Source organism: Mauremys reevesii, linkage group 20 (assembly GCF_016161935.1).
Source record: "Mauremys reevesii isolate NIE-2019 linkage group 20, ASM1616193v1, whole genome shotgun sequence".
Lineage (NCBI taxonomy): Eukaryota > Metazoa > Chordata > Testudines > Geoemydidae > Mauremys > Mauremys reevesii.
The window spans coordinates 8,423,059-8,437,742 of NC_052642.1; the positions used below are offsets into that span (position 1 = coordinate 8,423,059).

Here is a 14,684-nt window from a genome sequence, read left to right on the forward strand (position 1 = left end):
CCTTTTCTGGTCCTATCCTTTTAGGAAGCAACAGACTTCCACTCAGATTAATAGAAGATAATGCTTTTTTTTTTTTTAAATGTATTAGCATATTTCACCCAAACCTAGGGTCTTCCACTTTAATACCTGGTTACTCCTATTCAGAAGGACTTGAGCTTTTGCACGGGTCCTTAAAAACTTTAAAATCTGTATAATCACTGCAGTATCATAAATAAGTAGCAGCAAAATGTTCCCATTGCCTTGTTTTATCTATGGAATAAACATCCCCTGGAAGTCAATTTCCACATGAAATATGACAAATGCAAAAATGAATAAAAGGAGCCAGAAAAGGTGTTCAAGAAAAAAGCCTGAAAGATGGAACGAGGCATAGATTTTATCCTCCAAGCTGTGTTTCAATTCCAATAACTTCAGAAACAGGACAAAAGCCTAGCTCTACACTATGTTGCCATTACAAATAGTGAACAAGGAATGCTCTTTCAGGATCATCCATGTCTCAAATAAAGGACTGTCTACAAAGTGCCAGCAAAGCGCAGTAATGGAGGTGATTTGTAAAGCACTCTAATTGCCCTATGTAAATCCAGCTGGCCCCGTCTGAAAAGGTTCACATTAACAGTCAGATTAGGTACCATTTAGAGAGGGCCAGAGGACACCAGCAAGGGGGGGGGAGGGTAGTTGGAGCGCACCAGGTTAGGGCACTTTACAAATCACACTCCTCTTGCATTGCTATGCCATGTAGACAAGCCTAAAGAGATGGTTGGTTTTAAGAACACTATTTTGTAAAAATTAGCAGGTGTTATCTGAATAAAATAAGACACCAGCATCAGACTTCACACAGTAAGTTATCCTGAAGCATATACCATGTTTGAAGAGAACTGGTTGATTAGATTTATCAGACAGGCTGATACTATACTTGATTTTAACCAAATACACAATGAAGAACAGTCCCTCCCCCTTAGAGCTCAGAATCTGAAATAGTGAGTGAGGAAGAGATTTATAGTTTCATCAATATTGCTTCTATTCCCAAGATGCATTTCTTACCTATACTGCTCCTGTTCATAAAGCTCAGCTACAATGGTGAGAAGTCGACTGATGAAAGAGTCACTTGCATTCTCTTTGTTAGACTGGGCAGCCAACAGAGTATATCTCCTCTCTGTATCAGCTAGCTTCTTCTGCAGCTTTACATACTCCTGGCGGAGAAGCATTAAGTGCTTCTCCAACTTGGCCACCTCCTCTGCAAAACAGACAAATATGCAATTCAGTTGGAAGTCTGAACAAGCCTTGATACACTTCTTGGCAATTCTGTGGATATCCCCTCCCCCAATTTACTATTTATATTTCAGCAAATCTGTTCCCCTTAATTTGCTCACTAGCATTATCTATTTGACCAGTCACACCCTGTCCCTTAGAGTGAACGCCTAGAGCGTTATACCAGCTTAACGGGAACACTTTCCAAACTGATAGTTAACTAATTTAAACACTAGTTAGACAAATCCTCAGAGGTCAACAAGCTTCAAAGAAAAAAAAAATCCACATCTTTTACAGACAAAGCAAAAGCAGACATTTGGAATTTTTGAAAAATTTGATGCTCTGTGGAGCACTGGTATTAGTACAAGCTCAGTTTGATCACTTCTCCTGTACTGGGGATTGGTGGTTCTAACCTTCTGCTTGTCCCCTCTGCCAAAAGCCAAAGATCTAGATGTTTCTACTGCAGTTACCAGGATTTCAGACTAAAAGGCTTAACAGTACCTCTCTTCAGGATCCCACATCAATCATGTGCAGGGAGTATTGCACAAAAACATAGTCACTAAAGGATGCATATCTCCCACTTTAAAACTTCTCCAGTGTTACCATCACCTAGTGGCCTAGAAACAGAGGGCCAAAATTTTGATCCCTGCCTGGCAGCTATTATATTAAACTTTACAGAAGTCCCATCTCCCAGCCAGTGCAAAAACATTGTTGTTAGATTGTGGAAGAGCCTATATCCAGAAAGTTTCTAGCTAAAGCCATTTTTGTTTTAATGGGATTTTAAGACAGTGTATGTTGTTTCTGGAATTAAACAAGACTACTATGCATCTTCCACATCTGGACGAAGCACTAGCAGACACATCATATACCAAATATATAAAAAACAAACAATCCATCCCATATTGGCAGGGGAAGATTAGATGACCCAGGTCTTCTCTAATTATAGTTTAAGAGGCTGCAAAAGCATTTCACTCAGAGTAGTTTGCATGGACAAATATGTAGATATTGATACTTTGGTACAAATATTCTAAATAGCTTTTAACAAGAGTACCATGGCTTGAATGGTCCCCATGATCCTTGTGCTAAAGATAACATTCCTTTTTATGAATGAAAAAAGACAGGTGGGTCACTTGTTAATGAACCTGGGCCAACTTTAGGAAGTTTCCATCGAACACACTAGCTTGTATCTTGGAAGTGGTAAGGGAGGTCACCACTGAAATAACTTGAATATTATGCTTTCCTGCATCATAGATGCTAGATGCTCTTATCTCTTCAAGCTTACCTCCACCTTGTCAACCAAAGACTGATTACTTTCTCTCAGTTGCTATGTGAAAGTTTATCTAAAGGCAGACAATTTTTTTCAAGTCTAAAGAGCCCTACTGTGCGTTTAATAGAGACAATAGAGCACCTTCCATGAAATAGTCTCAAGTGACAAACCTAGAAGAGATGCAAGACTTAATGTTCTGTACAGTTGGGTAAATAGAGATGACAAGTGACTTGCCCAAAGTCACATAGCAAGCATGAATTTGAGTTCTGTTTCCAGAGAGTTACTGGCTCCAATCACTAGACCAGGGGTTCTCAAACTGGGGGTTGGGACCCTTCAGTGGGTCATGAGGTAATTACATGGGGGGTTGCAAGCTGTCAACTTCCACCACAAACCCCGCTTGCCTCCAGCATTTATAATGGTGTTAAATATTTTTAAAAGTGTGTTTAATTTGTTTGGGGGGGGAGGGAGAGGGTTGCACTCAGGGGCATGCGATGCGAAAGGGGTCGCCAGTAAAAAAAAGTTTGAGACCCAGTGCACTAGACAATTTTGTATCAGTATTCTTGGAGAAAGTTTCCAAAATGCCATTTTTCCCCCCCTCTTCTGATATGCAGATATCTTACATGGAAAGCAGAAGCCTCCTAATAGAATGCATAGAAAGAACTCAAGAGCTACCCTGACACGATAGAGGATAATACAAGACGGTTTGCTCTACTTGGATTTGATTTTAACATGACAAGGTGGGGATGTTTACAGTGACAGCTTTGTTCTAGAAAGCACATCATGAGCTATTCCAAGAAAAGTCTTCAATTTCCATTGCCCTGTCACTCTGCGGTAAGACAGTGCCTATCAGTCATGTCCAAGAGCTTTACAGCTCTTACAGCCTTAGCAAGGATGTACGCTTAGTTTTCAAAGTTGATTTTGTGCAATGCCAATGCACGACTAAGCCATCACCCACTGAGAAATGCACAACATTCTTTTAAAGCATAAATATATAGAACCATCTATCTAGCAGACCTACCAAACATACATCTGGTATCATTTCTGTTAAGGCACTTAGGTGCTACAGTAATCATGGACCAGGACCCCACTGTGCTAGGGGGATGTACACACAACACAAGATGATACCTGGTATCAAGGCTGTCTTGTAAAGGTCAGCATCAATCATAGCATCCTAGGCTAAACAAAGTTTTTTGTCACTCCACTGTATCCTATCTGAAGTCTCCATGCCATGGACCAGCTAAAGGCTACAGCATCTGTACATTATGATATGAAATAGTTTTCAGGATCAGTTTGGGCCGCTCTCATTTTGGTTAAGAATCTGTATGGATTTTTGAAGTGATAAGGATCAAGTATCTTGATCATTCTACTATAATCCAGACCAATAAGACAAGAACTTTCCAAATAAGGTACATGCATAACACTCCATCTTTTGAGGATATACAGTATATTTTCCATTGCATAAATGCCAAAGAAACTGTTATAAATGGATTTAAGTAGTACTTCTACAAGCTTTAATATTCTTTAGAAGGGGGGGGGGGGAATCACACTCAGAGGTGCCAAATGTTTTCAGCCTAGAAGATAACAGGCATTCACTTTTACTCTGTCCCTTACAACCAAGGGTCCATCATCAGTACAAGGCGACAATTAGCATCAAGAGGAAGTGAGTTTTGGAAATACTGTTTCATCAATATCTGAGTTATCACTACAAGCAGTGATCAATAGAACTGAATTCTATTATGTAGTATTTACACCTAGACAGATGGGAACTCAACTGAGCACTTGAGACTCCTGCAAGGCAGGGCCCTTCGGGCAAATCATCCCCCTATCTAGTTTGACTGCAGATAGAATGCATCATTTAGAGATCATGCCAACATTCAGTCTTTGCCCAGGGACTGTTTGACTAATGCTGCTTTAAGAGTTTTTTAAACAGGACATAACCTTTCATCCAATAAGGCAATTGTTGACATCAATGCTTTGCCATGAAGAGTAACAACAACATGTAAACTACAGCACAGGCTCATTGGGGGCACTGCCAAGTTTAGCTATGCAATTACAACTAGGAAGCACTGAGAAAGATTTGTAGCTGTAACTAAAAACCTTATAGTCTTCACTATCACTGGTTTTTACAAAGTACAGTAAAAGTTTAAGTGTCTGCTACATAACAAGCAGTATCTTTCTTTAAAGAGGATCATAAATTGTTTTATTTATGAAGGAAAGTCCATTTCACAATTCAGGCAGGAAGTTACCTATGTTGCTGTACTTAGATATGCTAGCTATTTTACTTCATTAGTTACCTTCAGTGGATCTTCCTTTGTTTTGTTGAAGTAGATTGAACTGGAACGTATTAAGGTCTTTCAGAAGGCTACAACCTATACTTACATCCTTGAGGATGTATCATTAAGAACAAGCTTCCAGCCTTTTTTGGACCATCTCTGTACATAATTCATAAGCAAGCAGTTTCTGTGTTACCAGAAACATGGAAGTATTGTCTGTTACTAGTTGGAAATGGTAGAATTATCAATAATTCACAAAAGGCAGAAGTGTTCAATAGTATTTCTCTCTTCTGTATTTTGGGGGGGAGCTCATGGACAGTTAATGTTGATTTTCAATAAGTCTTGGAACACTGGGGAAGTTCCAAAAGACTGGAATAAAGCTGATGTGACAAAATTTAAGAAGGGTAAAAAGGATTACTAACTTCATATCTTTGTTGATATTAGAAGTTTGACTGATAAAGGTAATAGTGTTACAGTAATACAGACTTCTGTAAGGCATTTGACTTGGTACTGCATGATACTGGTTAAAAACGAAAGATAAAATTAACATGGCACACATTACGTAGATTAAAAGCTGGCTAATGGATAGATCTCAAAATGTAACTGTAAATGGGGACTCAAACAGGTGTTTCTAGTGGGGTCCTGCAATCATCAGTTCTTGCCCTACACTATTTAAAGATTTTATTAATGATCTGGAGAAAAAGAATCATTGATAAAGTTAGCAGATGACAAAATGAGGAGTAGTAAATAGCAAAGATGGCAGATCTCTTATCCAGAGCAATCTGAAGCCCTTGGTAATCTGGGCACAAGCCAACAATATGTATTTTAAATATGGCTAAACAAAGTGTATACATCTAGGGACAAAGAATGTAGGCCATACTTATAGGATAAGTGACTTTAATCCTGGAAAGCAGTGACTCTGAAAAAGATCTTGGGGGCATGGCGGATAGTCAGCTGAACATGAACCTCTGGTGTGACACTGCAGCCAAAAGGGCTAATGGAATCCTTGGATGGATAAACAGGGGAATCTCAAGTAGCAGTAGAGGTTATTTTCCCTCTGTATTTGGCCTGGCAACCGCTGCTGGAATACAGTGTCCACACAAGAAGGAGGTTGATAAGAGATAAGGACGTTGGTTTACAGGAGAGCCATGAGAATGATTCAAGGATTAGAAAACATGCCCTACAGTGATAAACTAAATGGATTGGGCTCCTGGAGCCTAATAAAGAGAAGGTTAAGGGGTGACTTTATTACAGTCTATACATAGCTACATGGCAAACAAATATTTAACAACACTCTTCAGTCTAGCAGAGAAAGATATAACACGATCCAATGGCTAGAAGTTGAAGTTTGACAAATTCAGATTGGAAAATAAAGGCATAAATTTTACAGTGTAATAGCCATTGGAACTACATACGGTAGAAGTGGTCATGGTGGAGTCCCCACCACTGACCATTTTAAAATCAAGATTGAATGCTTTTCTAAAAGATGTGCACTAGAAATTACCCAAAATAATTCCTATGGCCTATGTTATATAGGTGATCAGACCAGATGATCACAGGGGTCCCTTCCAGCTTTGGAATCTACTGAGACTGACATGTCCACAGGCAACAAGAGATATTGATTACCTAAAGCACAAGACAGCAGAATTCAGAATTAGGTAGGAAGCAATGTATCTCAGTCATTTTAGGTCAGTTAAAATAAGAGTTGACATTAGTGTCTACAGTAGTCACATTACAAGCAAGAATAAATCTTAATTATTAAAAGGCAAGAGTACAAACAAGAGTTTTCCAAATATGACACCTCATAGCACATATTCTATTTATAACCCCTCTCACCATGAGGTAAGTTTCAAAAACAGCACACACAGTTAACAGCCCTTTTATTTTTCAAGCATGGCCCAAACTTTTATAAAGGGCAAAGACTGACACACAAGCCAGGAACCTCTTTACATCCTGTTGGACAGATTTCTCTGGCCTTGGGAAAGTCATTTATTCTATCTACCTCAAATTCATCACCTGTAAATTGAAACACTTATTGACAAGCATGTCTCAAACTGACTAATAGATGTTTGCAGAACCATTTTGAGGAGGAGTGCTTAAGCATTAAGTTGCTACTATTACCTACAAACACAGCCTCATGTGAAAACCAAACCACCTCCAACTAGTATGGTATGTTTACAACAGGTGAAGACTTCTAGATACAATAATCAAAATTTCATCCTTATTCTCTCCTACCTAAATCTCTTAAGATCAACCTCAAAGATAGATTGAGCTTGGATAAGTATCCAATACAAGAAAAGACGGCAATAACAGAAACAGTTACTACTGGCAGCTTTTGAAAGAAGTCTCTGAGACTACTAGCCCAAGTTATAGACTTAAGGATGGAGATTGCTCTTTATTAGGTTCAAGGGCAACACGTTTGTTAAAAACCCGCCCCCTTGCCAAGAAATATACTATTTACTACAGTGTTGTCCCTGAACTATATAGGAGAGTATTCATCTTTCATATTTACTTCTGGTTGGTGGTCACAAGTGTCAATGCACTCCACCTCCCTCTAGCTGCCAATATCTTTTTGTATCTTCTATTTACACACACCTCTCTCTCTGCAGTCAGGAGACTTGGAGGGATGGGGGAGAGAAATCCCAAGATTTGCCTGACCATCACCAGGAGAGGGGAAAGCCCAACATTTGCTACTTCCTCTATCTCCCCTTTGAAGGAGTTAACTGGTATTTTCATGCAGCTCAGGGCATTCCCCAATCTGTAGCAGCATGAAATCAGTAGGCTTGATACTGTCACTATCGTCCACAAGATTCTGAATAAAACCTGAAACTGACCAGAGTCTTCCTAGTTTCCCTCTGCTCAGCAGATCACTCTACCTGTGGCTTACACTGGGTAGTTATTTTCACACCCTAAAAGAGGTTTTTTTTAAACTGAAACCTTAAATTCTCATAAAACAGTTTAAATCTCCTCACTCACCAGGGACAAGAGAATTAGTCAAGCCTTGAAAGGCCACTATTTCCCATTGTTTGCTATAAATTCAGCAGAAGATCTGCACAGCAAAAGCTAGGCATTCACTTGTCTGGCATGCATGGGTGTGTGCACCCTGTGCGTTTGTAAACGTCAGCTACTGCACATTCACAGGCATATACAGTATTAACCTTGAGTTGTATGGAGTTGTACACAGCAGCTTTTAATATGAAGATGAAGCCCTGAATATCCAGCCACTAGTAATAATGGCAATCTAGAAACAAATATAAGCTTCACAGAAGTTTGTCACAAAAATACTACTTTGGTCCATGGTGAGACTGCCAATTTCCAGCATATAGTTATTTCACTAGTAATTTATCAGAAAGCACATAGTAGCATTCAAAGGCTGACAGTGTCAACTCTGTACATTAATTTCATTACAGCTATACATTAGTATGAAGATTCTCCATCTGATTTCCAGGATAATTGTGGAACACACTTTTATACAATTTATGGTTAATACCCATTTTGCAGAAGCAGGACAGTCAAAGTCACAATAAGAAAGCAAGAAGAGTACCATTGAGTTCCTATAGAAAAACATTAACTAGGGTTATGTGAATATTTTAATACTGATGTTAATACTGTGTGCATTTCTGGCCCTTTCGTTGAGATGTAACAAAGGTTACTATGATTCTCAGACTACTTCAAGTCTGGTGATTGGATAATGAAAATGTAAGCAAGCTTCACTTTCAGATTCTGAATGGTTCAATGTTCAAGCTGTAGACATGGCAGGGAAAACTTGTTAAAAAGCTTCCACCTGGAATGTGTGAAGTCAGGAAAGTTTCTATTACTCTTTAGTTTTGAAAAAACCAAATAGTGAAAAAAAACTTGGTCAACTCAGCGCTGACACGTCATGTCCTTTTAAGTATGCCAGATACACAGCACACTAGTATTTAAGCATGAAGCCAGAAATTAAAGGAAAATTTCCAGTACAAGAGTTTCAAATTACACTGTCATTCACCTGACAAAGTAGGTATTCACCCATGAAAGCTTATGCTCCAATACGTCTGTTATTATACAAGGTGCCACAGGACTCTGTTGCTTTTTACAGATCCAACTAACATGGCTACCCCTCTGATACTGTCAAAACAGAAGTTTAAGGAATGATTAGCTGTTACTACTACAGTACAAACTGCTTAGTGCAACATAGCTCAACTGCTATTCAGACAGTGAGGGGAAAGGACCTAGTTGGTATCAGCCATACAAGTAATTTCTTGTGAGAAGCAAGTAGGACCAAGAAACTGACTCCTGAGCATGGCTGAGGTCAAACCTCAGTCTGAGTATGTTCTGCACCATGGCCCTTGCTTTACCTTATTATAAACTGACTGCAATCCAGTTGCAAATCACTGGCTGTGTGCTTTTGGCTCAAAGCTAAAGAGAATTCATTCATTCAGGGGGATTCTTTGAGGAGCATGGCTCTCTCCTTACTAGCAGAAGCTAGTGAGTGCAGTCTCAGCCAACAATGCACAGCTGACTCACTGGTCCAAAACCTTGAAGAACAGAAGGGGCATTTCAGAGCCTACTGAGGACATAGTATCGTAGCAGCACTCAAGCCGGCAAACTAAGGAACTGTATCTTTGACAACCACTTCACCTGACTCCACGAAAGGCAGTCCTCTTGGTGACACTGAGGCAAGCCTAACAAAGATTGACGGTTGGTAGGCTGGACACACTCAAATCAATTAAGTTCAGTTGGTGTAACAACAATTGCTTCAAAAAAAAAAAAAAACACACCACACTTGCCTACCACTTAATTCAAACACTAAATTGGAAGTCTTAGCTGCTCATAGCCATTCCCCAGGACTAACTGGAACACAGACACTTAATTTTAAAACACCCATATTTGTCTGAAAACAGTGCTTACTTTTCTAAAGCACAAGCCTTAGTTTATCAAAACTGAAAAAACTAACCAAAAGAATCTTTATTCCCTGTTTACATTTAACAGCCCTTTGTACTGATTCAGTTCCCTGTGTGTAAGAATACAGAACGAAAACATCAGCCAAATCCCTAAATACCAACATTAGATCAATAAAACCCTTTCAAAATATTTTTAATTGTTTTTTAAATAAAAAGTTTCAGGATACACTATTTAAAGGTGCTCTCAAACTGGATTTTATTAAAGATAAAATTCCAAAGCTATCAGGTTCTCTTTAAATACTAAAATAATGAGATTTAATTTTTAACTAGGCTTGCAAAAAATTAACATTCATATGTTGTTAGAAATTGCAAAGCCTAACAAGGGCTAAATTTGAGGCTACTCTACTGCCTCTTACGAGATTAGATTTTCTTCCAATAAAAACAAAACAACTGTGGAGTGTTGTGGCCCTAAAAGATCATATCAAACTTCTCTTTCCACAAAAGGCCTGATAAGCGAGCACCACTAAGTCTTACTGAATTTGTTGTAACTGTACACTTTCACAGGTTTCAGAGTAACAACCGTGTTAGTCTGTATCTGCAGAAAGAACAGGAGTACTTGTGGCACCTTAGAGACTAACAAACCCATGAAAGCTTATTCTGAAATAAATTTTAGTCTCCAAGGTGCCACAAGTACTCCTGTTCTTTGTACACTTTTTGGTATAAATTATTAATCAATTAGTTTGAAATTGGGTGCCTTTCACAGAAACATCTCACCTGTATGATGCCAGCAGCCACCACTTTAAATTATTTGAATCTTACAGCTGCAGAAGGCTTCCCAACCAGAATCAACAATGTTGACATCACACACCCTGACTCAGGAATGGAGAGATGAATGCTAATCCCAGTATCACCACCACTTCCTCCAGAGACAGAGGAAAAGAAAACCAGGGAACTGACACTATCCTATATTCCAGGGGTTGGCAATCCTTCAGCAGTGGTGTGTCAAGTCTTCATGTATACACTCTAATTTAAAGGCTTCACGTGCCAGTAATACATTTTAATGTTTTTTAGAAGGTCTCTCTCTAAGTCTATAATATATAACCAAACTACTGTTATATGTAAAGTAAACAAGGTTTTCAAAATGTTTCAGAAGCTTTATTTAAAATTAAATTAAAATGCAGATCTTATTAGTTTAGTGTGATCCTTGCCCTTGCTTTTCCTTGCTGACTTTTCCAATGTCTGGTGGCATGTATTTGGATACTTTAAGGTGCACACATGCTTCCGAGTGATCAGCTGATAACCGGCTGGCAGGAGGTCAACACTTGGAACCCCAGATCGGCAGCTGAGGGGAGTGGAGCTGGTGGTTGGTAGGGCTGAAAGCCTGGACCCTGTCTGGCAGGTGGCCTGCGCTGGAACTCCAACTGGAAGCAAAGTGAGTGGAGCTGCGGTGGGGACCCCAGCTGGCAAGGAGCCAGCAGCCGGAACCCCAGAGCGGCAGCGGGCTGAGCAGGTCAGCCCTCCCAGCTCTGGGGTATCAGGGGTGGGCTGAGCATCTCCACCCACCCCCGCTCTGGGGTTTCAGCTGCCAGCTCCTGCCAGCCAAGGTCTCAGCCCACTGCCAGCCTGGGGTTCCTTCCCCCAGGCCAGCAGCAGGTGCTGAGTGGGACCAGCGGCAGGACCCTAGCTGGCAAGGGGCCAGCAGCGGGAACCCCAGAGCGGCAGCGGGCTGAGAAGCTCAGCCCACCCTGTGTGCCATCAAAAAAATCGGCTCGCGTGCTGTAGGTTGCGGACCCCCTGCTATAGTCTCTCCTTCCTTGGAGAGGGGAAAGAAACCAGGCATGCAATGCTAGTTACCATCCGAGTTTCAGAGGAACTGACTAGGGAGAGAGGCAAGCCACAGTTGCCTGACACACACAGCAAATGGAAATAAGACAGAGAAGGAAACCAAACCCCCATAGCAGCTCAATGTAACAGCGAGGCAGCCACACAGCAGAGAGGTTTTAATCCCTTCCCTCCAACCCCGCCACTTCAGAAAGGACTTGCCTGTCCAAGGCACAGGAGGGGTCAGTCTCTTCCTCGCTACCAGGTTCAGGGGAAGAGCAGCTCAGCCCGCCCAGGAATGAGGAGCTGGGACGCAGAGCAGAGGCTGGCAAGGCACCAGCCAGACGTGTCCCCTCCCCTTACACTGTAGGGACAGAGCAGGGGAAGGAGCCCGGCTCCCTCTCGGCTGGCGAGATGCCCCCTGCACCCAGGGAAACGGGAGGGACACGGATACACACACACACCCCGACACGGCTGGGAAAAGCGGCCCCCTCTGCACTGAGGGGAGACTTCGCCCCGCCGGGCTGAGAGGGGACGGGGACAGGGACAGGGCCGCCCCCGGGGCCCCACAGGCTGGTGGGAGCCGCCTCCTCTCCCCACGTAACGGCCGGGACCGAGCAGGGCACGGGCCATCCGCGGGGCAAGCGGCGGCAGCCCCAGCCCAGCCCCTCACCCAGGGCTTCCGCCCCCCCGCTCTTACCGTCCGCCATGTTGGGTCCGGCCGCCTGCGCCTCTCGCGAGAGCCACCGCGCAGGGCCCCTTGGCCGAGCGCTCTCGCGAGAGTGAGACCCGACCTCGCCCCTCCCAACGCGAGCCGGGAGCCTAGGTTTCCCGCCTGGAGCCCGCTGAGGGTGGGCAGCGCCCTGGCTGCCCCTTTATACAGGCGGGCCCGGCCCGCGCTGCAGCGTCGCCAGAGGACGAAAGGGAACCGTCAGGAGACATTCCTCATCCCCATCCCCCCCAAGGGGGGCACTATCCCCAGCCCCCTACAGGGATCCCCCGGGCACCATCCCCATAACCTCCAGGGGGGGGACACTCCCCACCCCCCCTACAGAGATTCCCCCTGTGTCACAATCCCCATCCCCCTACAGGGATCCCCCCGGGGCACTATCCCCATCACCCCCAAGGGGGGACACTCCCCCTATCCCCCTACAGGGATCCCCCCAGGGCACAATCCCCATCCCCCCTACAGGGATCCCCCCCGGGGCACTATCCCCAGCCTCCCTACAGGGTCCCCCTCCTGGGGCACTATCCCCATCACCCCCAAGGGGGGACACTCCCTATCCTCCTACAGAGATCCCCCCTGGGGCACAATCCCCATCCCCCCTACAGAACATAAGAAAGGCCGTACAGGGTCAGACCAAAGGTCCATCTAGCCCAGTATCTGTCTACTGACAGTGGCCAATGCCAGGTGCCCCTGAGGGAGTGAACCTAACAGGCAATGATCAAGTGATCTCTCTCCTGCCATCCATCTCCATCCTCTGACGAACAGAGGCTAGGGACACCATTCTTACCCATCCTGGCTAATAGCCATTTATGGACTTAGCCACCATGAATTTATCCAGTCCCCTTTTAAACATTGTTATAGTCCTAGCCTTCACAACCTCCTCAGGTAAGGAGTTCCACAAGTTGACTGTGCGCTGCGTGAAGAACTTCCTTTTATTTGTTTTAAGGGATCCCCCCAGGGCACCATCCCCATAACCTCCAGGGGGGGACACTCCCCATCCCCCTACAGAGATTCCCCCTGTGGCACAATCCCCATCCCCCCTACAGAGATCCCCCCTGGGGCACAATCCCCATCCCCCCTACAGGGATCCCCCCGGGGCACAATCCCCATCCCCCCTACAGGAATCCCCCCCCGGGGCACAATCCCCATAACCCCCAAGGGGGGACACTCCCCATCCCCCTACAGAGATTCCTCCCGGGGCACTATCCCCATCCCCCCTACAGGGATTTCCCCCAGGGCACAATCCCCATCCCTCCTACAGGGATCCCCCCAGGGCACTATCCCCATCACCCCTGGGGGGACACTCCCCATACCCCTACAGGGATCCCCTTCCTGGGGCACTATCCCCATCACCCCCCTGGGGCCAGACCCTATCACACACCCCAGGGATCCCCTAGCTCAATCCCCATCTCCCTAGGGCCGGCTTTATTAACTGCGGGGCCCGATTTGAATACCTGGCAGCTGTCCAGGGCTTCGCCAGCACTTTGGTGGCGGGGAGTCCGATCCGGGTCTTCCGTGGAACCGAAGGACCCTCCACCACCGAAATGTCGCCGAAGACCCCTGGAGCGGACCCCCCACCTGCCCCTGAAATGCCACTGAAGACCCCCGAGCGGACCACCGCCAGGTGAGTAAAGAAAAAATATTAAAAAGGTGCCTAAGGCGCGGGGCCCGATTCCTGGGAATCGGGCGAATCGGCCTAAAGCCGGCCCTGCATCTCCTTCTAGGGTTTATCAGTGTGGTGGGGATGCTTTCAGCGGGTCACTCTCTATGAGAGATCCTTGATTCTGGAGCTTACATGTTGGAGCATGCCTCTCAAGTGTTCCTCGTTTTGAGGGACATCATTTTTAATCCCAGAATTACCTTCGTTCCCCACACATGTGGTGTTCCCTCACTTTTATTGTTGAGATGTACATTAGAAATAAAGAATCATGACACTGACGTTATAGATTTATTTACACTAATGAAACAAATCACATAGCACTTTACTGTTTTTATGTTAGTAGTTTTGTGCTGCTAATTTTAGATCCTTGTCAAACATTGCATCCCATTTTTGAACCTTTGCAGGTTGAGGGGTGTGTGCTGGGGAGATGCGGTGATGGCCAAGTTTGTGGAATTTTACAGTGATGCTGTCAACTTGAAATCTAGTGAACTAAAGAGAAAAAAACAGCCCCAACAGTATGCCCCTCAGAGGTAGTCCTGGGAGTCTACAAAGTACTGTCAAAATACATAGTAAACAAACAACAACAAAAAGAGGAAAATAACCTGTTTCTCTAACCTATTTCCATTATAGCTAATTTAGGTGTCAGTTGGAACAGATGTGTGATTTTTAATCTAATTTTATACTAGAGTTCTTTTGTTACTGTTATGAACTGGGTGAAACCTTGTTACGGGTTTGTTTAAACCTCATTGAGATTGGGTGTGAATGCACCCTTTAAGTAACATAACTGTCAGGATAAATTAATCAGAAC

The 14,684-nt window shown here is 43.8% G+C and overlaps 1 protein-coding gene across 1 annotated transcript in view; it reads right to left on the reverse strand.

Moving 5' to 3' along the window:
* ANKFY1 (ankyrin repeat and FYVE domain containing 1) overlaps positions 1 to 12,325 on the reverse strand; it is a 54,091-nt gene extending 41,766 nt beyond the window's left edge. The window contains exons 1-2 of the mRNA XM_039507795.1: positions 12,190 to 12,325; positions 1,039 to 1,231 (exon numbers count right to left, since the gene is read on the reverse strand). Coding sequence (XP_039363729.1) covers positions 1,039 to 1,231; positions 12,190 to 12,199 — 203 coding nt within the window. The 5' untranslated portion in view covers positions 12,200 to 12,325. The remainder of the gene's footprint in view (positions 1 to 1,038; positions 1,232 to 12,189) is intronic.
* Positions 12,326 to 14,684: the final 2,359 nt, after the last annotated feature.